Source organism: Argopecten irradians, chromosome 6 (genome assembly GCF_041381155.1).
Source record: "Argopecten irradians isolate NY chromosome 6, Ai_NY, whole genome shotgun sequence".
NCBI classification, from domain to species: Eukaryota; Metazoa; Mollusca; class Bivalvia; order Pectinida; family Pectinidae; genus Argopecten; species Argopecten irradians.
In genome coordinates, this window is record NC_091139.1 from 13700680 (window position 1) to 13724474 (window position 23795).

Below are 23795 nucleotides of genomic sequence, written 5' to 3' on the forward strand. Positions count from 1 at the left end.
ATATAATAAACAGTCAACGGTCTACGATTAAATGGAACTCAGCGAAACCCTTTTTGGAGAAAACTTATTTTAACAAATGATATATGCTGCAAATAAAACCTGTGTCAACAGAATGACTATGTAAAGCGGATTTTGATTTCACATCGTTCACGAGCTTTTGCAATATTTTCTCGGCAATAAAACAAAACAAAAAATAAATAGACTTCCAAAAATCAGAGGGAAAGGTTGATTATAACGAATATTCTTATTGTACAATGAATGTCAAGACAACCAACGATGGAACGCATGGATTCTTTGTTAATTTCTGTTCATATAATAATGAACTCACTACATACGCCAACAAGTATTAACTACTCTGATCTTCGATAAATACGAATTTGTTAAGATTTTATTCTATTGCTATACATTTCAGATATCCAAAGCTCCAAAAATTAGTTTATTGAAATAAGATGGATCATCCTCGATACTCTAGGGGTTACTATAATTATAAGGAGAGTTATATTTATAATTATAAGGCCTACTAGTTACGCCTGGAGTATCGAGGATGAGCACAGATCTATCTCTTTAAATCCCACTTTTACCTAGTACAGCTCGAGAACATCTTAGGCCCTAACACCTCCCACGTGACCTAGCTACTGTCTCCTTGACATTAAGAACATATCTTAGTTACAGGACTTTGACTGACAAGATCAGACGAGAGCAAGGACATGACAGCCACTTTACTTTTTTCTATTGTTCCTTGAGCGAAGGACATTAAACAAACGTAATACACTATCTTTATTGAACCGGATAATTACAACATCAATTAAGTAAAACCTATGTATTATTTGGCATTATTTCAGTCTGTTTCCAAAAATAGATCAAAGTTTTCGTCAAAAATCCTAATATCCACACACGCTTGCGATGTGATGATTTGAGTCATTAGTATATTAATCTGGCCAGCTTCCGTTTCTGATGGTCAGTGTTCACATACGTTAAGGTTAAAGGTCATCACCTTGACCGGTCTTTACTACGACAACATGTATTTCCTTATATGGACATCCGGCCCAAGTCTCTTTGTTACACTGAACTGTAGAACACAACAAAGCAGTTAAATCAACCGGGGAACGATTGGAATAATTATAACATATTAGATTGGAGATTACCTAACAAGAGAGTGTCACAGAACAATAGCCAGGACTATGAATTAATACTTAAAGTGGTATACGAAGGCAACTGTAATCACAATGATTGTGTATCGTGCGTTCCTGATTTTTATTCTGGTCTGTTTAGGGCTAGGATTGGGTGAGTACCGTTTTACATTAACCGGCCTTACTTGTTTGTTTTCAATCCGAAAATTCCAATAAAGATTACTGGACGTCTGTGATCTTTGGTGAAAGTTGATACTGTGCTTAAAATTAGAATTCAAAGGATACACTACACTGTATCTCTTGCGAATTCAAAATCTGACACTGCGTCAATTCAATCATCACTCAAATATTTTGTGTAGTAATAGCGCACACATAAAGAACAATTTGATTTTATTATTTTACAAACATCCTCAAAACTATACAACCTTTCAAATGCACAACTGTTACACATATATATCCACCTTACATATTAATGAAAAACTGTTGATAAAGCAAGACAGGGTTTCCCAGTCCAATAACTTATTACCAACATCGCGAACATTGACTGTTTACTTTTACCAATTCTAAATGGAAATGCCTTCTCTGTTTTTTTATTGAAAAAGTTAATGATACGAAGTTGCCACCATTGTGACGTGTACGATATGAAATGTACAATGTACTCTATGAGAACTCTATAAAAAGCGACAGTATTCATATGCATAATATTATATCTTTATCTCCATTTATTTTATTAAAAGGAAAATAAGGTAAAAAGTAAATGATACACTCTGTATAATAACGGTAAATAACCGCTTTAGTAACAGTAATGACAACTTAATAAGTTCAACAGCGGATAGTATTGACAACGACAGAGGATGGAGATTCTGGTTTATTGACAAGATTAAATTTAGATTTTAGAAGTTAATCCATTTCGTTTTGTTTTCTTTTGCAGAACTTGATCCATTGAAATACGGTAGGTAATTTGTATACCCAATGTCGCACATAATTGTAGGAATCGTCAATACAGGGGATGCATATTACGAATTGATAATTACAAAATATGACTTAGTATTATTTACAAACCTTGTACATGTATGTAAAAGTAGCTACATAAAGCATTAATAGAAACAGTATTTTGATTTGAAAAAAACGAAGAATTATCTAAATAGTTATTTTTTTCTATAAATCCCGATGGCATTACCGTTTTTTGTCATTACCAGAATTTGCTCCAGTTGTAGTTTTGATAGTACCTGTACCGTAACCCATATAACAGGCAGTGCCGGCGTAACGTTGAAAATGGACCTCCGTTGAAAATTTACCTCTGGTCATTTTTCAACGTTGAAAACGGACCCCGAATGCCGTTGAAAATTGAACATGCCGTTAAAAATTGATAGCGTCTAAGGCCAATTCTCAACGGCAGGTCTGTTGAAAAATGACCGTTGAAAAATGACCTTGGCAAATTCTCAACGGATCGTCTGTTGAAAAATGACCTTAGTACATACACATATATAGCTGTTGCACAAACATTCTCGAATGCTATTTTCGCCATTCCTAATATAAGCGCCCCTTCTGTGCTGGTATTTAAATTGCGTAATCACCTCGATTTGAATTGAAATTTTGTATTGTTATCATCGTAACAAATACCTCATTTAATTACTTGTTAGTGTTGCGTGTAGTTGGATTGTGTGCTATTTTTGTGTGATGTGTTGTTGGGTGTTGTTGGGTTTTGTGGTGTTGTTGTGTTGTGTGATGTTGTGTTGTATGGTGTTGTTGTGTGTTGTGTCATTGTGTATTGCGTTGTCGTTGTGTATTGTGGTGTTATTGTGTGTTGTTGTATGCTGTGTTGTGTGTTTTTGTATGTTGCTGTGTTGTTGTATAATGTTTTGTTGTGTGTGATATGTTATTGTGTTGTTGTATGATGTTGTGTTGTTGTATCATTGTCTTGTGTTGTCGTATGGTGTTGTTGTGTTATTGCGTATTGCGTTCTTGCTGTGCTGTGGTGGTTGTGTGTTGTTGATTGTTGTTTTATACTGTTTTGTTTTGTGTGTGATGTTGTATGTTGTTGTTGTGTTATGTTGTTGTGTTATGTTGTTGTGTTATGTTGTTGTGTTATGTTGTTGTGTTATGTTGTTGTGTTATGTTGTTGTATGATGTTGTGTTGTGTGTTGATGTGTTGTGTTGTCGTATGGTGTTGTTGTTTGTTGTGTTGTCGTTGTGTGTTGTGTGGTGTTGTTGTGTTGTGTGTTCATGTGTTGTGTTGTCGTATGATGTTGTTGTGTTTTTTCCAAAGCAAGATCGATAGATAGTCGACTGAGGCCAGTCATCGGGAAAGTTGGGTTACGTAATAAAAAAACGAGTTCCTATGGGAGTCACCTTTCAACGGGGTCCATTTTCAACGGGTCGGTGTGAAAAGTGCACTTAATGTTCAGTTTACAACGGTTTTTGGGGTCACTTTGCAACGTTGAAAAATGACCCGAGGTCAGTTTTCAACGGGGGTCCATTCTCAACGTTACACCGGTACCAAACCAAACTTGTGTAAAGGGTGTTTTAGGATTTGATATGCGGAGCAACTCTCGGTAGAAAGGCATAGCACTTCCGGTCTTTCATTGTTGTGTTGTTTTACCCCTTTTTTCTATGTCCATCATTGATTTATTTATTAGTAATATAATGAATTCAAAGGAACCAAACTTTTAGAACAGTGGCGGGGTTTAGTCCTGACCTTCTGAAGACTGTTTTTGTAATGTAATATTTAGTAAAATGTAAAATTTTGAATACCGTACCATTTTGTATAATATAACATTTTGTATAGTGTAATATTTTTTAAAATGTAATATTTTTTAAAATGTAATATTTTGTATAATGTGGTATTTTGCATAATGTAATATTTTGTATAATGTAATATTTTGTGTAATGTGATATTTTGTATAATGCACTATTTTGTATAATGTAGTATTTTGTATTATGTAATATTTTGTATAATGTAGTATTTTGTATAATGCACTATTTTGTATAATGTAGTATTTTGTATAATGCACTATTTTGTATAATGTAGTATTTTGTATAATGCACTATTTTGTATAATGTAGTATTTTGTATGATATAATATTGTGTATAATGTACTATTCGCACTGACAGAGCGACTGATGATATTGCCCCGCTCCAACAAAATCCCCAATGTAGGAGAGGCAGCGGACGGGGATACGGAGACATGTATACAGTACACAAAGCGGCCCCGGGCCCGGATCTGGATCGATCTGAGGGCTCTGCGGAACGTTCACCGTGTCATCATCAGACATAGTAGTACAGGTACCAAGCCTATCAATACTGTTTCTATTCCATACAAACATATCAGTGCAGTTACCATACCACTGGGAAAGGTTAATGTTATTTTAAAGTACACAGGTAAATGCTGGAAATAGCAATCAAAGAGTCGTTTAAATATTAGCCCAGCAGGCACACGACGTCATGCAGACGTCATGGAGACGTCAGAATCCAATGTCGGATTTTGGTCAGATACAAGTTGGATGTGAAAGTTTTTTAGACGTCAGAATCTGACCTAGAATAGACGGTCCAATCTGACGTCATTATAAAGTCAGGTTTTGACGTTATATGGACGTTAGATATTGACGTATTCAATGGTACATCGCTAGATCGAGTAACGAGCCATAAGCATTTGTAACAAGTTTTTCCTACTTATATGTTTTATCTATATTATACTTTAGAATTGTCCTTATCTCATCTATTTAAAGATTATAACCAAATTTACTTTCAGCTCATAATATTAACATTTATAAAAAACAATGTTCTCAAAGTTATTATTAATAAGGTAGACGAATAAGATGATTCCAATGAATGAAAGGATAAAGTAGAATATTGGGATTTCGGTTTCTTTATAAAGTCAGTCCTTATTAATTCTACATCTGTACTTGTTAAGCCTATCTAAATTTTATACAATGCACATCGAAATAATTGATATGATTTGAAATTTTTTTAAATAATATTTTTCTCATTTTTTTTTTATCAGATTCTAATTCGGACTTACAAATGATGAAAAACATCCGTATCAGGCTGTCTAACACTACGTCAGCGTCGAAGAAGGAGAACTGCTACACAAACTATGATGACATACCGTCGGATGGCGCCATGGATACCACCAACCATTGTGTCAGCCAGTCCATACGTAGTGTCTACGTCATCAGGCCCGTCGAACTACGCTTTTGTGAAGTCGAGGTTTTCGGTAGGTTGAATAGGCTAACTTGTTGGCACAGACCTTTCTTTAAATCTTCTTTTATCTATCATGCACTTTAGCTGATTGGCAGCCATTTAAAAAGTCTACACATTTTATATCAGTTACTTTGACGCTATCCTCGAAACTCGAAAAGTTGCCTCAAAACTCGAGCCTCGACAAAAAGAATTCCTGATCCTAAGTAGAGACAATCCTTTTTTGAGATCATCTCAGCTCCTGTTATATATATGATATATATGTAGGATTGATCATTTTTGATAATGATGTAATCCTACAATTTATATCATTTAGAAGGTGCTGCTGATTAACGAAAGGTCCATTCACGGTTCATCGTATAATTCTTTCGTACAGTCCCCCAGGTAGTTTCTACTGTTAATAAAGGATCAGTTTGGGACCGTGTTAAAAGGTGAAGTAATAAAAACGTTAATGTTTTTATAGTAAAGTTTCCTTATTGTCATGTTACGTAGGATGCATGCTTGGCCGCTGGGGAGCAGAATGTGACAATCAGTGTGGCGCATGTGCAGGAGGAGATACGTGTGATTCAGTAACCGGAAACTGCCCGGGCGCATGTGCAACTGGATGGAATGGATTCTTATGCAATAAAGGTAAAGGGGAACGTAATACCACAATTATACAACATTCAAGTAACAAAATTGAAAAAGTAATTCCATCATAAAATTATTTTGAAAGGATTTTATAAATCAAAGTGAAAAGATATAGATATACTTGTAGTAAACTTTTAGTATCAACCAACTAGTAATTTAATACAGGATGAATTATAAACTACAACAATGTTAAATAAATACAGTCTGTTGTAAAATATACAAAAATATATATTTTTTTTTTTAGAGAAGGCAACAACAACTACAACAACAACAACTCCATCGACAACTCAAACAACAACAACAACAACTCCATCGACAACTCAACCAATAACAACAACAACAACTCCATCGACAACTCGACCAATAACAACAACATCAACAACAATATCATCCACAACACCAGCACCAACAACACCAACAACACCAAAAACAACGGCAGGTGCATTGTCAACATCAGTACAAACAACAACACAGATGACGACAAAATCCATGACCGTCACCTCAATATCAGGCATTGAAACAGATGGTGATGAAGCCGTAACAGCAACTTCAGACACAAATACATCTCCGGCGATTCCGCCACAAACTACATCGGATACAGTTACCCCTGGTAGCGGAAGTGCAGCGGTTACATCTGGACAAACTGACCAGACGCAGGGCGTTACTACATATTCGTCCGGTGATGATAGTTCCTCTACCTCATCCATTGATATAATGAATCACACTGGACTTAATACTACGGAATCCTTTTCACCCACTATTTCAACCGTATCTTATGGCAATACTGAAATGGATTCCACCGAACTTACCTCCACGACTGACAGCATGTCTGAGGTCCCAACCAAGGAAGATGTAGTCACAGCCACTGCTTCATCCAGTATGTCAGTGACTGTTTTTAGTGAAAGTGCTTCTAAAGAAACCAATGATTTAACAACAGGTGAATCTACTGAAGTAAAAAGGCAAACATCTTATTCCAACGTCGCTGATAACACCACAGACGTTTCGTACAGAGTTCCACACAATACGACCTCTTCTCCTTCAACAGCAGAGAGTTCCATTCCAACGACTACTTATTCGGACTGGTCAGGTGATGGATTAGATGATTTTATGAATGATTCCGTGGTAATAACAACAGACACGGACACTGTAAGTTCTGATATACCTTTGGCAGAAGAAATCACCTATACCCCAGAAACCACTACGGGAATGGAAACCATAAGCCCGACGTTATTTGTGACAGACATAGGTACAGAGAACACATCACAAACCACCAGTGCAGTCAACCCCCCAGAGGAAACAACAAAATTTACAAAGGGCTTTCAAGAAGTAGAACAAATTTACCCCAATCGTAAAAAGACTCCTACTTGTAGAGGATTCACCTGTTCGAAGAATAATCTTGTCGTTCTGGTTGGGATAGTAGTATCTCTACTACTCATATCTGCTCTCATCGCCACGATATACGCATACAGGTTTGTATTCATCTGTAATTTGAACCCAGCCCAAGTGAAACATTTTCGTAGAAGTAGCATGGTATTTAAAGAATTAAGGCGTCCAGTTTTATTATGCTTCATAAAAGACGGATTTTTGCGTAAAGCGGCTGTATTTGTTATAAATAAAGCAACCAGGCAAAACAATTTTTCAGAATCATTTTTTTTTATTTCGTTCTTGTATCTTATCAAACAATTAGATACAAATTGGTCACTTGGACATGCTGAAATCCTTTATATTGATAAGTACAATTGTAAATCGTTAAATTGACTAAAATTTTCGATTACCAAATTCATTTTACTCTCAATCTATTGTCTTCCTCCTATTTGAAATCAGACGAAGAATGCGTCAGAAACGAAACAACGATCTGGAGAAAGGCGACAGTTTTAAAGGTTTTAATGGACTACCACTGCCCGACATTACAGCAGCAGCCAAGGCCTACGGGAGTAATGACGACATCGCCACCACAAAGATGGATGGTGAGATACATTTTCATGATCATGTGAGAGAGTTTATACCTACAAAAAGAGTTTATACTTATAAAGTGCCAAATATAAAACCAATTAATATTACATATGCGCGGCTTCCTTCTCTTCTTTTTCTGTTTAAAAAAAAATGGTGAAATCAATTAATTAACTTCAAAACCAGGAACCCACGTTTGTTTTCTCTTCGGTACGTGACACTTGTCATTGATAAGGGCAATGCGTGTTTTATGTACAAAACATGTTGCCCGGTGTTTATTCCATCATGGTACTTTACAAGACTTGTACACTGACTAAGGCGTACCTCTGTAAGTTATAGAATTATGATAACGTATACCTAATTACGTCAGCGGGTTAAAATTTTCGTGATTTTAGGTAAAAAGATGGAATTATATTAGAGCGGTTTTTTTTGTTTTTTTTTTTTAATTTTATTTTTCGAGATCTGGTAAAAATGATTCAAACATTTCACAACATTTCGTGTATGAAATTTTCGCGATCAAAGAAATGTGCCGCGAAATCGCGAAAATATCATCCCCACGAAAATAATCGACTATATGGTATCTTGTAAACAGGTACCTTTGAAAAACCAGTCCCTTTATCGATTGTTTTGATTTTGCAGGCACTCCTGATCCTGTGGAGAAGGACTACTCTGATGCGAACACCGCCCTTCTAGTTCCCTGTAACCTCTCCTCCTTCTCGCCGAGTCAAGCCAAGAGTACCGCCGTGGGGGATATCCAGGATCACATACTAATGATGAAGGATAGGGCTCTTTTCAGCAAAGATTTCAACGTAAGTTTTACTTTTAATCACTTTTAGTTGAATTTCGTTGAAGATACTTTCACCAGTCTTTATCTGTATCTCAATTAATTTCCTCGAAAACATTGTTAACAAACGGCTCTCGAAACCAAGATGATATATGACGTCAACTAAAGACATACGGGATGTTCATATTAAATGAATGCACATTTATTCATCAGAGTCTCCCGGGAGCTGATGTTAGTCAATGTACCGTCGGAACCGAAAAGAAAAACTCGAAAAAGAACCGATACGCCAATATTACCACGTGTGAGTAGATAATGTTCCATTGATAAGGTCGTATCTATATGTAGTGGGACTTTACAATTACATGTACGTCATTTCCGGTTATTTATACTAGCACAGTAACAAAAAATATCAGCAAGGTAAAGCACACAAAACAGTGGAGTTTTTATTGCTTTTTTTTAATTTGATTTTATTCAAATTTTTTTATTATCATGTTTTTATATTTATATTTCTTTTTTTAAAGAATATAAGTTTGTTATCACCTTACAAGTAACATTGAAAGTTCCTATCATAAACGTCATCGCCTGAAAAACGAAGTTGACAATTATAATAAGTGTACACATTGACCTGAAAACAATCAAATTCTGTAATACTGATTAAAAAATAACATTATATTATCATAGTTGATGAATCCAGAGTAACTTTGGTAACCAAAAACGACGAGGAAAACGATTTCATTAACGCCAGCTATATTGATGTAAGTAAACAGATAGATTGGATTGGGTATAACAACATTCATTTGACGTGCGCAATGTACATGTAAATATGGCATTGAGGAATGTAAGGGTCTATTCCAATTTCTGCACTGGAAAAAAGGTTATTTGTTTTAAGGAATTTAAACTTACATTTGCGTGAAAATTTTCTTTTTTCGCTTTTCGCGCAGGTAGGTTTGTGCTAAAACATGGTGATGTTGATAACAATTTGTTATGTCGTTAATGTATTCATCATTATATGATATGCGGACGTATCACTTAACTCTGAAACTCATTGTACTGCAATTGCTTTTGCATTAATTTGCATCTCAATAAAACGAAAAATCTTTTCAAGTTAATCCTTAAATATTACATTCAAGATTCATTCTATGTAACACTTATATAGCCATTTTCCGGTTTAGTTTATCCAATTCATAAAGCGCATCATAATTCTCACATCACAATTCTCATGTTGTGCCTAATTCGAAACATGTATCGCCATTTCTTTGTAGAATTTCGAACAGCCGAAAGCCTACATCGCAACACAGGGTAAAGTATACTGTTTTGTTTTGTAATTCAAAACACGTGTGTCTGTCTTCATTGTATCTAAACACACTCAACACAGCAGTACCAACACGAGTAAACCAACTTATTGGTGTGTGTCATTAAATTTTGCGTATTTTGCGGGGGTTAATCATTAAAATAAATCGTCGCGAAAAAGATTCAACTATGAGTACAATAAGCCGTTAGCCAGGACAGCGAAAATAAGGTGGTTTACAGTCTGAAATCAATACGTCTGGGTCTTTCATCATTAGCACATATAGTAGTGGCTTAGTCAGTGGCAATATGTTTATCTGCATAAAACATGTACATGCTCTCCCCGTTGCGTGATAGTGAAAGGCGACTATATTAGGTCTATCATCCTTGACACCGCATCAATATGTTGCAACATTTCACGACTCAATTTACAACTCCATACATTGTAGGACCTCTGAAACACACCATTGATGATTTCTGGCGGATGATTTGGCAGGAACGCACAGAGGAGATCGTTATGTTGACAGAACTGCAGGAAAATGAAAAGGTAAGAATGGCCTGTCAAAACTGTATTAAAAACAGTCTTTGTTTGAAACTTACAAATTGGGTTATGCTTAATTAAATTTGTGTGTGTACTTTCATAGGTTAAATGCGTACAGTACTGGCCAGGAGAAAACGAGAAAATGTCGGTCGGTAACCTCATTATTACAACGGAGTATGAATTTCATTTCCCTGTCTACAAGCTCCGGACCTTCTGTATCACAGACGCACAGGTAGTACGATATTTAATTATCCCTCTGAATAAATCTCAAGTCAATAAATAGAATATTAAACTACATGTACCTGAAGATGAAACTCGAGTTTAAAGTAATATGCGTTCAAATGATCAAAAGTGTAAATTTGTTTATAGGCAGAATGACTGTTTTCAATCATGATGACATTATTACTGATTATGTCGAATTACACTGTGGCCGTAAAGCAAATATTAGTGATAATATGTGTTTATAATTATTTTTTTATACTAAATCCAATTTTCTGATTGGCAATTTAGCGCGACTATTGTGTAACATAGAGATGTCGACGTTGTATAGTTATTCAGAAGAAATAACCCATTGGAAATTCCATAGAATCATAGTTTAGACATATCTTATGTTAACAGTAGTCTGAAAAAATTACTTATAAGCATTTATGTAACTAATTTTGATCTTCATCGGGATATGAAATAAATTTTGTTTACATGTTTATGTTCATTTAATGATGACCGATAAAAATGATCAGTTCGAAAGAAATAGTTGATAATATTCAATCCAGTGAATTATTAAAACGATGTCATGAATACGATACCCTGACAGAGGGATTGGATACCATGCCGAGCTTTTTTAAGCCCTTCCAAACCTAACAAACGAACAACAGTAGATAATTTTTCTTTTCATCATGATCATATTGTAACTGTCACGAAACAATACTAAATAACAAATATACGTTTTCATTTTGTCAGACAAGCGAGTCCCGGAAGGTAACCCAGTTCCAGTTCACAGCTTGGCCAGATCATGGTGTTCCGGAAGCGTTTCCGTTAATCCTGTTCCATGACCGTGTGATCAGTCAACACTCCAACACCGCTGGTCCAATGGTTGTACATTGCAGGTAGGAAATAAGATCTTTGATAAACCCAAATAAGTATTTAATACAAACATGTCGATGTGGTACCAAAAATGAAAATTTATATAATTTTTTGCACCTCCCCCCCCCTACTTTTTAATCAGGGACGGGACGTATAGTGACCCCTCGAGAGGGTTGCGCTGGTGAATCGTCGATATATCCGGATTTCGTTTGCATTGGCAACGAATGTTTCGTCTGTGCTAATACGTTAACACTATAATATCGTTCACTTTTTTATTTTACTTTATACATACAATCAAACAAAACGTCGAAAAGTTTGATAAAAAATAACCTTATAAGTAACGTTAATATTGATTATATAGTGTAGCCCTATTAATATATTTATCTATTTAGTGCTGGAGTTGGACGTACAGGAACATTCATTGCAATGAACGCTTTGAGCGACCAGGGACGTCAGACAGGTCAAGTGACGATCCACCTGTTCGTAGAATACATGAGGAGATGCCGTCCCCGAATGGTGCAGACGATTGTAAGTGTAAATGTTAAATCAGAACCAATAGGAACTTTGGATTTTACTCACACTAAGAGGAATAATTAAGCAAGCGTTGTTTTTTTTTTAAGAATTAAGAATGAGAAAGAATCACACTTAAAGTTACGTTATATTAACGTATCGGCACGACAAAATGTTGTGAATAACATACGTGAAAATAAAAGATTAATGTTTGTGTCATTTGTGTCTCATTGTGACTCCTTATCTTTCTTTTTGATATAACCTTTCTTAAGGAGCAGTACGTATTCCTGCACACCGTCCTAATGGAGATGTTCCTGTGTCCAGGATCTTTAGTGGAGGCGGAAAGTTTGCGGGAGACCTGGAATATCAACAGTGACGGGTCCCATACACAGACGGTACGGGAGGAGTACGAGGTAGGCACAATGACATATCATCAAAACTAATATACATTGGAAAAATATCACCGCTTTTAGCGATATATGATATATATATGTATCCTCATATCTACGTATGATTTTCGTGACCAATCCATTCACTCAATGCTTAAGAATGACAATATTTTATTCATAATACAGTAAAAGAATGAATCACCCGACAAGAAAGATTGATTTAATCTGTGTACTTTGTTTTCTGTCGAGGTTGCAGTGTCTCTGTGCAAAGTATGGCGGGGAAGTTTATTCTAATGCTCACCATTAATCCATGTATTTTTATTCCCATAGAGGTTGCAGTGTCTCCGTCCGAGGTATGGCGGGGAAGTTTATTCTAATGCTCACCATTAATCCATGTATTTTTATTCCCATAGAACTTGCAGTGTCTCCGTCCGAGGTATGGCGGGGAAGTTTATTCTAATGCTCACCATTAATCCATGTACTTTGATTCCCATAGAGGTTGCAGTGTCTCCGTCCGAGGTATGGCGGGGAAGTTTATTCTAATGCTCACCATTAATCCATGCACTTTGATTCCCATAGAGGTTGCAGTGTCTCCGTCCGAGGTATGGCGGGAAAGTTTATTCTAATGCTGACCATTAATCCATGTACTTTGATTCCCATAGAGGTTGCGGTGTCTCTGTGCAAAGTATGGCGGGGAAGTTTATTCTAATGCTCACCATTAATCCATGTATTTTTATTCCCATAGAGGTTGCAGTGTCTCCGTCCGAGGTATGGCGGGGAAGTTTATTCTAATGCTCACCATTAATCCATGTATTTTTATTCCCATAGAGGTTGCAGTGTCTCCGTCCGAGGTATGGCGGGGAAGTTTATTCTAATGCTCACCATTAATCCATGCTCTTTGATTCCCATAGAGGTTGCAGCGTCTCCGTCCGAGGTATGGCGGGGAAGCTTACTCTATCGCCCACCAAGACCAGAACTCCTGTAAAAACGGTACAACGGTGTTACCAGGTGGGTCAAAAAAGCGGTGTAATTCGTTAGTTATTATCTTGTATGCGTTGAACAGAAAATGTTACATGTTGTGATAAGGGGTGCTATCATAGGCGAAAGACACAAAGAATCCATTTGTAACATCCACATACGAAATCATCTCATTTAAATCCAACATGGTCCAGGTTGCACCTCTGTATTTGCATAAAGCTTTTAAATGTCTTAGCTTATTGGTACTAACACAAATGTTGGAAATATGCTGCAGATACAGAAAAAAATGGTGTAAACTTATCAACGGCATGCTTTCCAGTTAGGAGATACATGTATGGATTTAGGCATATCAACCACAATGTCTAATAGCTAGTTTTGTGGCTGTGCGATAGATGTGAGGCCTATGTCTGTGTATCGTAGCTTTAAACATCGTCGAGCGCAGGCTGCTTTTGCTCATGAAAGGGGGACCGCTCCATTGGTTCGGGCCCCGGCCTCCGCAAGTTACATTTGGTGGCAGCGGTGGGATACCCATATATCGTCACAGAAATTTACATTGAATAATAACTCACTTCATTGTTTTCCTCTTTGTTTATTTTGTAATGTCGTTGTGTCGTCATCAACATTATTAAAACATTACTGTGACCGGAACCCCCGTCTGTTTCAGTGAACGACTACAGAGTGGTATTGGCCAATGAGGAAGAGGATTACATCAATGCTGTCACTATGCCCGTATGTATACTTATAGCTTTTTGGAGAAATCGGAAATTTTTGAAATCATGATCAAAGATAAATCATTTTATTTTGCTATTTTGGATTTTGTTATGGGGGAAATTTTTCATCATTTTTTCTATGACCATTGGAATTATCCATTTTTAAATTCGATAATACCGGTATATGACCGCCTTTTTTGGTTTCTAAAATCCAACCAAATTGAGTTTTCATCATCTGTAAATGTTCATGTTTGTCCATTTAATATAATTCATCAGATGGTCTAATAACTTCGAAATGAGCACTATGAATATCTGGGTGCATCTCTATTTTTCCTGTCCTGACTTGCTCTTGTTTTGTAGAACCTAGGCAACAAGCCAGATTACGTTGTCACGGAGATACCAGTGTCCTCCTCCATACAGAACTTCTGGCAAATGATCTATGAGCAGAGATGTAATGTAATAGTTTGTCTCGACATTCCACTGGACGAAAAAGTAAGTGTTTCGGGCATTCATCACAACAAATATGTTTATATCTTATTCACTTGTTCTTTACAGACAAACAAATACCTCTGTTGAGAGTGTACTACATATAGATGTACATATAATTATACTTTCAGTCAAATATGCAGTGATTTTAAGAGAAAGCTATTCGCACAAAAGTTTTGTTATGTCGGTAATTCTATTTTTAGATCAATCATTTATTGTTTTAATCTTTTATTTTTCGGTGTAGGGTGTCTCTATTCTCCCTGAAACAGACCTGGAAAAGACCCACGGAGCGTTCTCTCTGCGGCTGGTAGACACTGGCGTAGGGTCGCATGGCGTACAGAGGGAGACGTTCATGTTGACACGCGATGTAAGTAACCTCAGGCTGTTGAATAAAAATCTCACGAGTATGTTCTGATAACTACGATGGCTGGGAAAGGATATGGCAAATAACGCGTTATTGCGTACGAACGCAAAACTATGATTGAGTTCACACACAAAACTTTTGCATTCGCATGCAATACTTTTGCGTTCGCATGCAATACTATCGCGTTCGCTCGCACTAACTTTTTATTTTTCATGTCCTTTCCCAGCTACCGTAGAAAACAAATATATCCACTGTTATTAATATCATTTCAGTTCTTGTGATCTGTACTATATTCATAAACATTTAAGGGTCAATATAGTAGAAACCCGTTATTCCAGAAGATTCGGATCATCCGTGTTGTACCACTAAGCGAGCAACTATTAGATGTATGTTTACAAACAAGTCACGTTGATATGTCATTGATTTATATTACAATCTTATGGTTGTAGAATGAGGAGCAAGAAGTTGCGGTATTTTACTTGCCAACATGGAAGACGGAAGAGCAGCTTCCACCGATGTGCGCAAGTCTCATCTCCCTTCACCAGGAGACGCAAAAATGGCAAGAGAACAAAGGTCAATGCCGAGTCACCGTCGTATGTAGGTCGGTACCGTAACTACGTGTGCATTTAATTACAGTATTTTGAAAACCAACTGCTTAACTCGAAATGAGATCACTATTTGGGTGCACAATGCACTATTTCAGGACAATTGACCTCCTGTGTATTAAGACGATTTGCTTATTAAGACCAGTATTCTTCTTTGTCCCCAGTGACCTTTATAGACAGGTTGTCATGTATGAGAAAATATTTAAATACCTGAAATACGTGGAATAGCGTGTAAATATAGTTGCTATATCAGTACGGATAAAATTATCAAACGCCACTTCATAAATTAATGAAAGCGCAACTTGTTGGAACAACTTTAATGAATGTTTTGGGTTTTCAGGGACGGTGCTGAACGATGCGGGTTGTATTGTGCTGTCTGTAACATGATGGAATGCATCGATTGGTATAACCGTGTTGACATCTTCCACACGGTCCGACATCTGCAGATCCGAAGGCCCGAGGTCATACAAAACCTGGTAAGTACATGTAGGTTATATCCTAGGCCAAAGGTCATACATAACCTGGCAAGTAGGTTTCATCCTAGGTCAAAGGTCATGCAAAACCTGGTAAGTAGGTTTCATCCTAGGTCAAAGGTCATACAAAACCTGGCTAGTAGGTTACATCCTAGGTCAATGGTCATACAAAACAACCACAAGAACGTCTCATCATTGGCAAAAAGTCGTACAGAACTTAGTACGCCACATCTGTATACTAAAAGTTACAAGAACCTTCTTAATTCGTCCAATATGCAGATCAGCAGAACGTAGTTATTACACTTGCACTTCAATTGAGTGAATGTCCAAATGTTGCCTTTTGTTACATTGATGAGTTGATGTCTTCTTTTTATTTTGTATCTTTGGATTTGAATGATTTAATTCCGTTACTTTCAGAATTCTACGTTGACTTTCAGATACAATACTCCTACTGTTTTGACTGTGTTCATGGCTGTAATCAGGACAGTCGACACCATACACACAACAACATCTGATGAACTTGTATCCAACTCCCAAACAACACTGTGTTCATGTCGCCAACAACGAAAGTGTAATCAAGGACAGTCGACACCATACCAACACACCATCTGATCGAACTTGTATCAAACTCCCAAACAACACTGTGTTCATGTCGCCAACAACGAAAGTGTAATCGAGGACAGTCGACACCATACCAACACACCATCTGATGGAACTTGTTTCAAACTCCCAAACAACACTGTGTTCATGTTGCCAACAACGAAAGTGTAATCGAGGACAGTCGACACCATACCGACACCATACCAACACACCATCTGATGGAACTTGTATCCAACTCCCAAACAACACTGTGTTCATGTCGCCAACAACGAAGGTGTAATCAAGGACAGTCGACACCATACTAACCCATCATCTGATTTTTGTTTTAATGGAGATTTTATTAAGGATGCCCTGGTAGTAATTCTCTGAAGTCAAGGCTGGCAAGTCGGTCACGCGACCTACGTCACCCCACTTCACTTTAAGGGATTTAATCAAAGTACTGAAGTGATAAAGCATTAATGTTACCAAAATTAAGTTAAAAGATGGAAAATGTCAATACTAACATTTTAGAGGGTGTATTTAAGTCCAACGTCAATATATAATGGTTACTTACCTACTTCTCTTCTATGTGTCCATTTCATTTTTTTCAATAAGGCAAAAAAATAATAATGATAATATGTCTGTTTAGGGTTACATTTGAAAAAAACAACAACATATAGTTGATAGGTCGGGATCACTCAAAAATAATGGCCGGAACCGGAGTATGAGATCAAAATCACGACTTTTATATTTTTTTTCGTAGAAAAGTGGAAAAGAAAATTAGGGTCATGGGGGTGTAAAAAAATGGGGACGGTCGGGTAACATATTATTTTTTGGCCTAAATAGTTGGATTTCAAACAATCTACAATTTCCCCTCATATTAAAAGATGAATAGTAATATAGATTTAGATTGTTAGACATGCCGTCAGATTATTTTCTAAGTCTGCAAATACCCGTGGATACAACCTATACAATGCCATCGTCTGATATCATGACAATTTTTTAATTATGTAATTACGAAGATATATTTCAATACCACCTGAGAAATGCTGAACAAATTCGACTATTGTTAATAAAAGTATTTATTTTCGTTACCCTTTATCTCTTCTTTTTTCACTTAGACCAACTGGTTCCAAGTGCAATAAGCTACGAACTGGTGTAGAAGGCTAATAAACATCGTAAAGTGGCATATTTCTGCCGTCGTGTTGTTTTAGGTCGCGTTACCGTAACACGATGGCAGAAATATGCCACCATAACATCGGCTACTAGAAACTCGTCGTTAATTCCGTTGCCTGTTTTTAGTTTAAAATAAATGTTAATGATGCAAAATTTTAATGGCAAATACATCATCACGATAACGAGCGTTGTATGCTTATGTGAAATGTTTCTCGTTCATTTGGAAAAAACACCTAGCGCAATCCCCACTAAAACAGATTGAACCTTTGTATGTGTGTAATACTTATCACGTGGGATACTCTCATGTCGTCCGAGGCTGCATTACATGGCTACCCAAGCCATACAATACAGCCTCTTCTTCTTATTGGTGCCATAAATACATCGATGGCGATGATTATATTGTGCGGATTGGCAGGGGCGCGATTGTGAAAAAAAGAAGTTATTTACAGTGATTGTGAAGGTAGAGGTTATTTTTTTTTAAAGTTTATAGTTATAAGATAAAAATATAGAGTTTAGGGTGTGGGGTTTAGGTCTTTAAGTTCTGTTTTTAGGATATGTGACTTGAAGACCTCTAGTGTAGTGCTTTGTACTGTAGCCACCGGGAGGATGTTCCATTGTTTAATTGTGTGTGGGAGAATATGCCCTTGGTGGCAGCTATAAGTCTATATGTGAATGGGCGTGATTGTCTTGCCCTGTAGTCTGTCAGATGAAGATTTGACTACATGTTGGTGTATTATTTTATAAAATAATATCAAACGTGTTCTTGTTCTGTGTGTTTGTAGTGAGGCCCAGTTGAGGTTTTCCATCATGTCTGGTACAGAAGTTGTGTTGTGGTATCTGCTTGTTGTGTAGCGTGCTGCTTTACGTTGTGTTGTTTTTCAATTTGCATGATTTGATTTGTCTGGTGGGGGTCCCATACGGAGGAGCGGTACTCCAGTTTGGGTCTGACTATGGATTTGTAAGCATGTTCTTTTATATGTTGTGAGTTTATCTGTAGATTTCGTTTCAAGAATCCTAGTGTCTTGTTAGCATTTGCAGTTATGTTGTTGATGTGTGTGTCCCATCGTAAGTTATTTTGTATCGTGAATCCTAGATATTTGCGAGATGTTACTTGTTGTAATTTGTGGTCGTGGAGTTTGTATGTATATATTGGTTTTTGTGCGTTGTCCGGGTGGAAGGACATTAACCAATCTTCCTCCCACCTACCTGCTGCGTCTAGATCTTCTTGTAATTTACTAGTGCATCTTGTGTGTTGTGTATGGTTTTGTATATTATGCTGTCATCTGCAAAGAGTCTGAGGGTGCTGTGTTTGATGTATTCTGGGAAGTCGTTTATGTATATAAGGAAAAGCATTGGGCCCAAACAGGTTCCTTGAGGTACTCCTGATGTAACTTAATTGCTGGTAGTTTTCTGATTGTTTCCTTTCAAGTTGCGGTGTGATAAGAAGTCTGTAATCCATGTTAGTGTTTGTCCTGTGATACCGTAATATTTGAGTTTGTATTGTATAGTCCAGTAAAGATAGGGTGTTACCCCAAAATAATTGCAACAGAATTTTTTCTTTGTTTTTCATACAGACCTGACTTTGTTTTATACAGGAAAAAAAGTCGCCACAAATAAAAATTTGGGAAAGTGTTTTACTTGACCCCCAAAAAATCAGAAAAATAGAGATATTTGCATAAGTTGCAAAATTTGAAGCCAAATATAAACTTACATGGTTATCATGAGATACTAGAAAATTACTGTATGGCAAGAACGTTATAAGGACAGCACAGATTGCCAAAAACCTAAGTTGAAATCAACACAGGGAAAAAGTATGACACCATGAAAATTGCATAATTATGTCCTTGCAACAGCCAAATATGCTTTTGTTGGATTTTTGAGATAAAAAAATTTATTATCAACAATACCATTGTTACTCATTTTGGTGGAATCTTTTTAAATAAAACTTGTTGATTAAAGGTTTTAAAAGTAAAACATTTTACTTTCACTACCTGAGATAATATGGTTGCTCAAAGTTGGTCTTTTGGCCTTTTCCAAGGACATTTTGAAGTCCAAATTGAATAATGTCTTTTTCACTCAAGACTTATTCAGTAAGTACCGTCTCAAGTGTTTAGATAGTTATTAATTCAAATTCTATATAGGCTATACTCACCTAAAAGAGACTACTATATCAAGATATCCCCAAATATAAAAGACGTGAGGTCGATCAAATCCTCATTTAGTGCCAATTAGACTAAACTTCTCTAATTGGCTAAGTCCTTAAGTTGAAATGTCAAAAATGTGAATATATATTTTGTGACTAATCAGATTGCAAAATCCTTTGGCAGATATTACCACCATGATAGAGCGCTCTTTATAAAGTGAGATTGAAGTTTCTTTTTGATCAAATATTTGCATAGGTCAGTTTTTTCATTTTTCCATGCTGGAACTGGATGGGGGTTATATCATTTTCAATGAGATTCAGGAATAAAATGAAAGTTCAAGTTCAATTTTAAAGCTGAAAATCATCACATTTCTGATTTATTTACTGGCAAAATTTAATGACAAACGAATAAAGCATATATTTGAAAAATTAAGATTTTTGTATTGCAGATTTATGGACTTATTTTGGTATTCAGCCAAATTAACGAGATAGGAAGTTTTTACAACTAAATAAGATGTGCATATTTATACCGGTTTTACAACAAATGATAAAAATAACAAGTACAAAATATACAAAAAAGGATATAACATATTTTGAAGCATTTGCTTTTTTATCTTTCGAAATATTAACTACCAAAATGGGAGTTTTGCCAACAATCTAAGTATAAAAACACTTCAAATTGGCACGATCAGTCAACTTGACATGTTAATATTTAGGTTTTTTCTAGCTAATGTATTATCGATCATGCATTGATGTGAAAGAAAATGTAATTCTTTAAGGCATAAAACACAAACTGATATAGTTCAGGGTAAGATTTTATAAATGTTTGCATCTAAAAAGAACAGAAACGGTAATGCTAGCTAAATTCAAAAGGTTTTGAGCCGTTTTCATCCTTCTTTATTTCTTGGATTGACTGAAATTATTATATCATTTCAACTTATTTGTACTAACCTAAAGTTCGTCTTACTATATACCCGATTTCATATTTCAAGTATAGCAGATATTGTACTTTAAAAGTGGTCAAAAGTGTAATTTCTACATATTTTCTTATTTTCCGGGTGTTGAAAAAACGACTTTCCGAACATATGATTTTTGGCGACTTTTTTCATGGCAAAATACTTAGATCCTCCAACCCAAAAAGCAGAAAACAAATTCTGTTGCAATTATTTGGAGGTTAGGCCTCTATTTTTCGTATTTTTACTGGACTATGTAGGCGTTGGTGTGGGACTTTGTCAAATACTTTGGCAGAGTCCATAATTTGATGATGATGTCTGTTTTTTTGCTGTTTTTATTGTTTGTGTTAATTCATGTATATAAGTGACTAGTTGTGTTTCGCATTATCGGACGGTCTGAATCCGTGTTGTAAATCATAGAGAATGTTATTGTTTTCGAGGTGTTTCATTGAAGAGCTTGTTATGATATAAGTTTGTATGAAATTGAGGTGAGTGAGCTCTGGTCTGTAATTTGTAGGGTTGTGTTTGTCTCCTTTTTGTGTCGCTTGCAACGCAAGGGCGACACTTAGGTATCACTATGTAGGTGTCGGCGTCCGGGAAACGGTTTCCGTGCGGTAACTATATATTGTTGTATATCAGGGTCAAAACCCGTCAATATTTGCAAGAGTTACGGGACTTCGAAATCGTCAAAACAGACAAATCCATGGTTTCCGCTCGATAACTTAAATATTTATCATCCAATTTCAAACAAATTTTACATCAATGAGATCTCGTATGAGTTTAATAATGATCAAAATCCGTCAATATTTTTAAGAGTTACGGGACTTCAAAATCGTCAAAATAGATAAATCCAAGGTTTCCGCTCGAAAACTTTGGTATGTATGGTCTGATTTCATTCAAATTTGATATATTGCTTTATATCAATGAGATTTTAAATGGGTTCGATACTGGTCAAAATCCGTAAATATTTGCAAGAGTTACGGGACTTTAAAATCGGCAAAACATGGTTTCCGCTCGATAACTAGTATTTATTGTCCGATTTCAACCAAATTTGGTATATTGCTTTATATCAATGAGATCTTCAATGGGTTCAATACTGGTCTAAAATCCGTCAATATTTGCAAGAGTTACGGGACTTGATAACTTCACCTAATTATTAACAATATTTTCGACTGCAAATAACTATTTTTTGTGATGCGGTGCAGGCGACACATCCACTTCTGTGGAATTCTTGTTTATATATAGGGTGGACATGTGCATGCTTCCAGTCAATTAAAAAAACCAGGCTGGTATTATTTCAACGGTCAAAACAGGATTTACGTTTAAAAGATCAACGCAATTTCCATAGAGAATTGATTTGTAAGTCGCCGTTTTCTAATCAAATGGAGGGATATTAGCGATAACTATGGCAAGGTTCTATAGAAAAGTATCTTTTCATACGTGGATAGGGATATTTAAAGGCCCACCACCTTACCGAAACGGCTTTTGATTTTTAAAATGGGAATGTAAAACAAGATCGATAATTTTGAAGAGTCTTAAAAATTATTAACTCGTATTATGTTTCCCGCCGTCGTCCTAAATACCGCGCGGTATTTGACTATCACTGCGCCAGACGGCAAAACAGCGAATTGACTCTCCACTGTTTTCATATATTACGCAGTAAATCTTGCATATGTTTGGTGTCGTAACCTTATTTTAGGTCATCGGTATGCATTTTCTGATGTTATTAATGTTTTTAAGAAACCTTTATATTTTGCTCCGGAAAGGTAATGGGCCTTTAAGGAAGCATAGGGATATTCTACCCTCGGGATCGCAAAAAGTGAAATCCTTGACAAGAATAGGGTTTTGCATTTCATGACCCTTCGGTAGAATACCCCTATCCATATAGTTTTATAGCGCTACACATGTTGAATGGGCACAAGGGTGGCGCCGTTACAAGAATATAACTCCGATTCCCAAAACATTTGCATAACAGCACGACCTTTGTCGTTTTTAAAGTGCTATACATCAAACCTAGTCATGTTACCGTATTCGATCCAATAAGCGCCCAAGGCGTTAAAAAATGGGGAAAAAAGCTTTTAAAAATAAGACAAAATTATTGCAAACCAGGGCAATTGAAATTGAGGCCTCAAAAAAGGGAGGGTGCCAATTGGGTCGAATACGGTACGAAGTAGTCTGTCACATTGACAGCTGCGAAATCGCAGTTTGAAATCATTGTGTTCAGTCAACAGCTGCGAACAAGAACTGTCGCCAGACTGGACGACTAATACTACCCCTGCACAAATTTAGTAATAACTCCGTTATAGCCTGTAATAGGAGTCATTAGTGGGTTACGAATGTGTGTAAATCCATGTGTAAGTTTTATGTATGAAATTCAGCCCGTTTCAAAAAGCATGTGCAAGTTATACGACAGTATGTAACTTACACTACCACAGAGGCAGTGTAGATCTGTGTGTAAAGACACTGAGCAAGAATATGTTGGTCAACTGAGCCGATAACCAGGTAACAATAGAACGACAAAGACCAGAAATAATTTTAGTCACTACTAACGTTTTCAAACCAGTAAGTACCACTTTCCCTTTCAAGGCCTCGAGTTAATTTACCTTGAATCTTTATCAAATACATGGTAATATCAATACTGTATAGTTTCTTGATTTTTTTCTTTTTCGAATTACTATACCAGGTATTTATTTTCTAAAACATGCGTGGATTTTTTTGTGAAAGGTCAGTCTAAATTTGGTTTCATTATTCCTTGATGTTAGTGCCCAGGACACTTATCGGGTCAAATTTTGTATTAACAAGAGATCCCAGAGGGATCTTGGCGCCC

General features: G+C 36.3%; 1 protein-coding gene across 1 annotated transcript; it reads left to right on the plus strand.

Annotated features, from left to right (window-relative positions):
- Positions 1-899: 899 nt before the first annotated feature.
- Positions 900-17790, plus strand: LOC138325051 (receptor-type tyrosine-protein phosphatase T-like). The gene is made up of 24 exons (XM_069270412.1): positions 900-1284; positions 2062-2082; positions 4245-4415; positions 5134-5346; positions 5823-5960; positions 6205-7429; positions 7785-7927; positions 8550-8719; positions 8908-8995; positions 9376-9449; positions 9957-9993; positions 10431-10528; positions 10626-10754; positions 11480-11625; positions 11995-12130; positions 12385-12525; positions 13413-13509; positions 14144-14208; positions 14550-14681; positions 14920-15042; positions 15489-15640; positions 15985-16120; positions 16555-16581; positions 16899-17790. Exons 1-24 carry the CDS (start codon positions 1227-1229, stop codon positions 16995-16997), a joined length of 3819 nt encoding a protein of 1272 aa, XP_069126513.1. The 5' UTR covers positions 900-1226; the 3' UTR covers positions 16998-17790.
- Positions 17791-23795: the final 6005 nt, after the last annotated feature.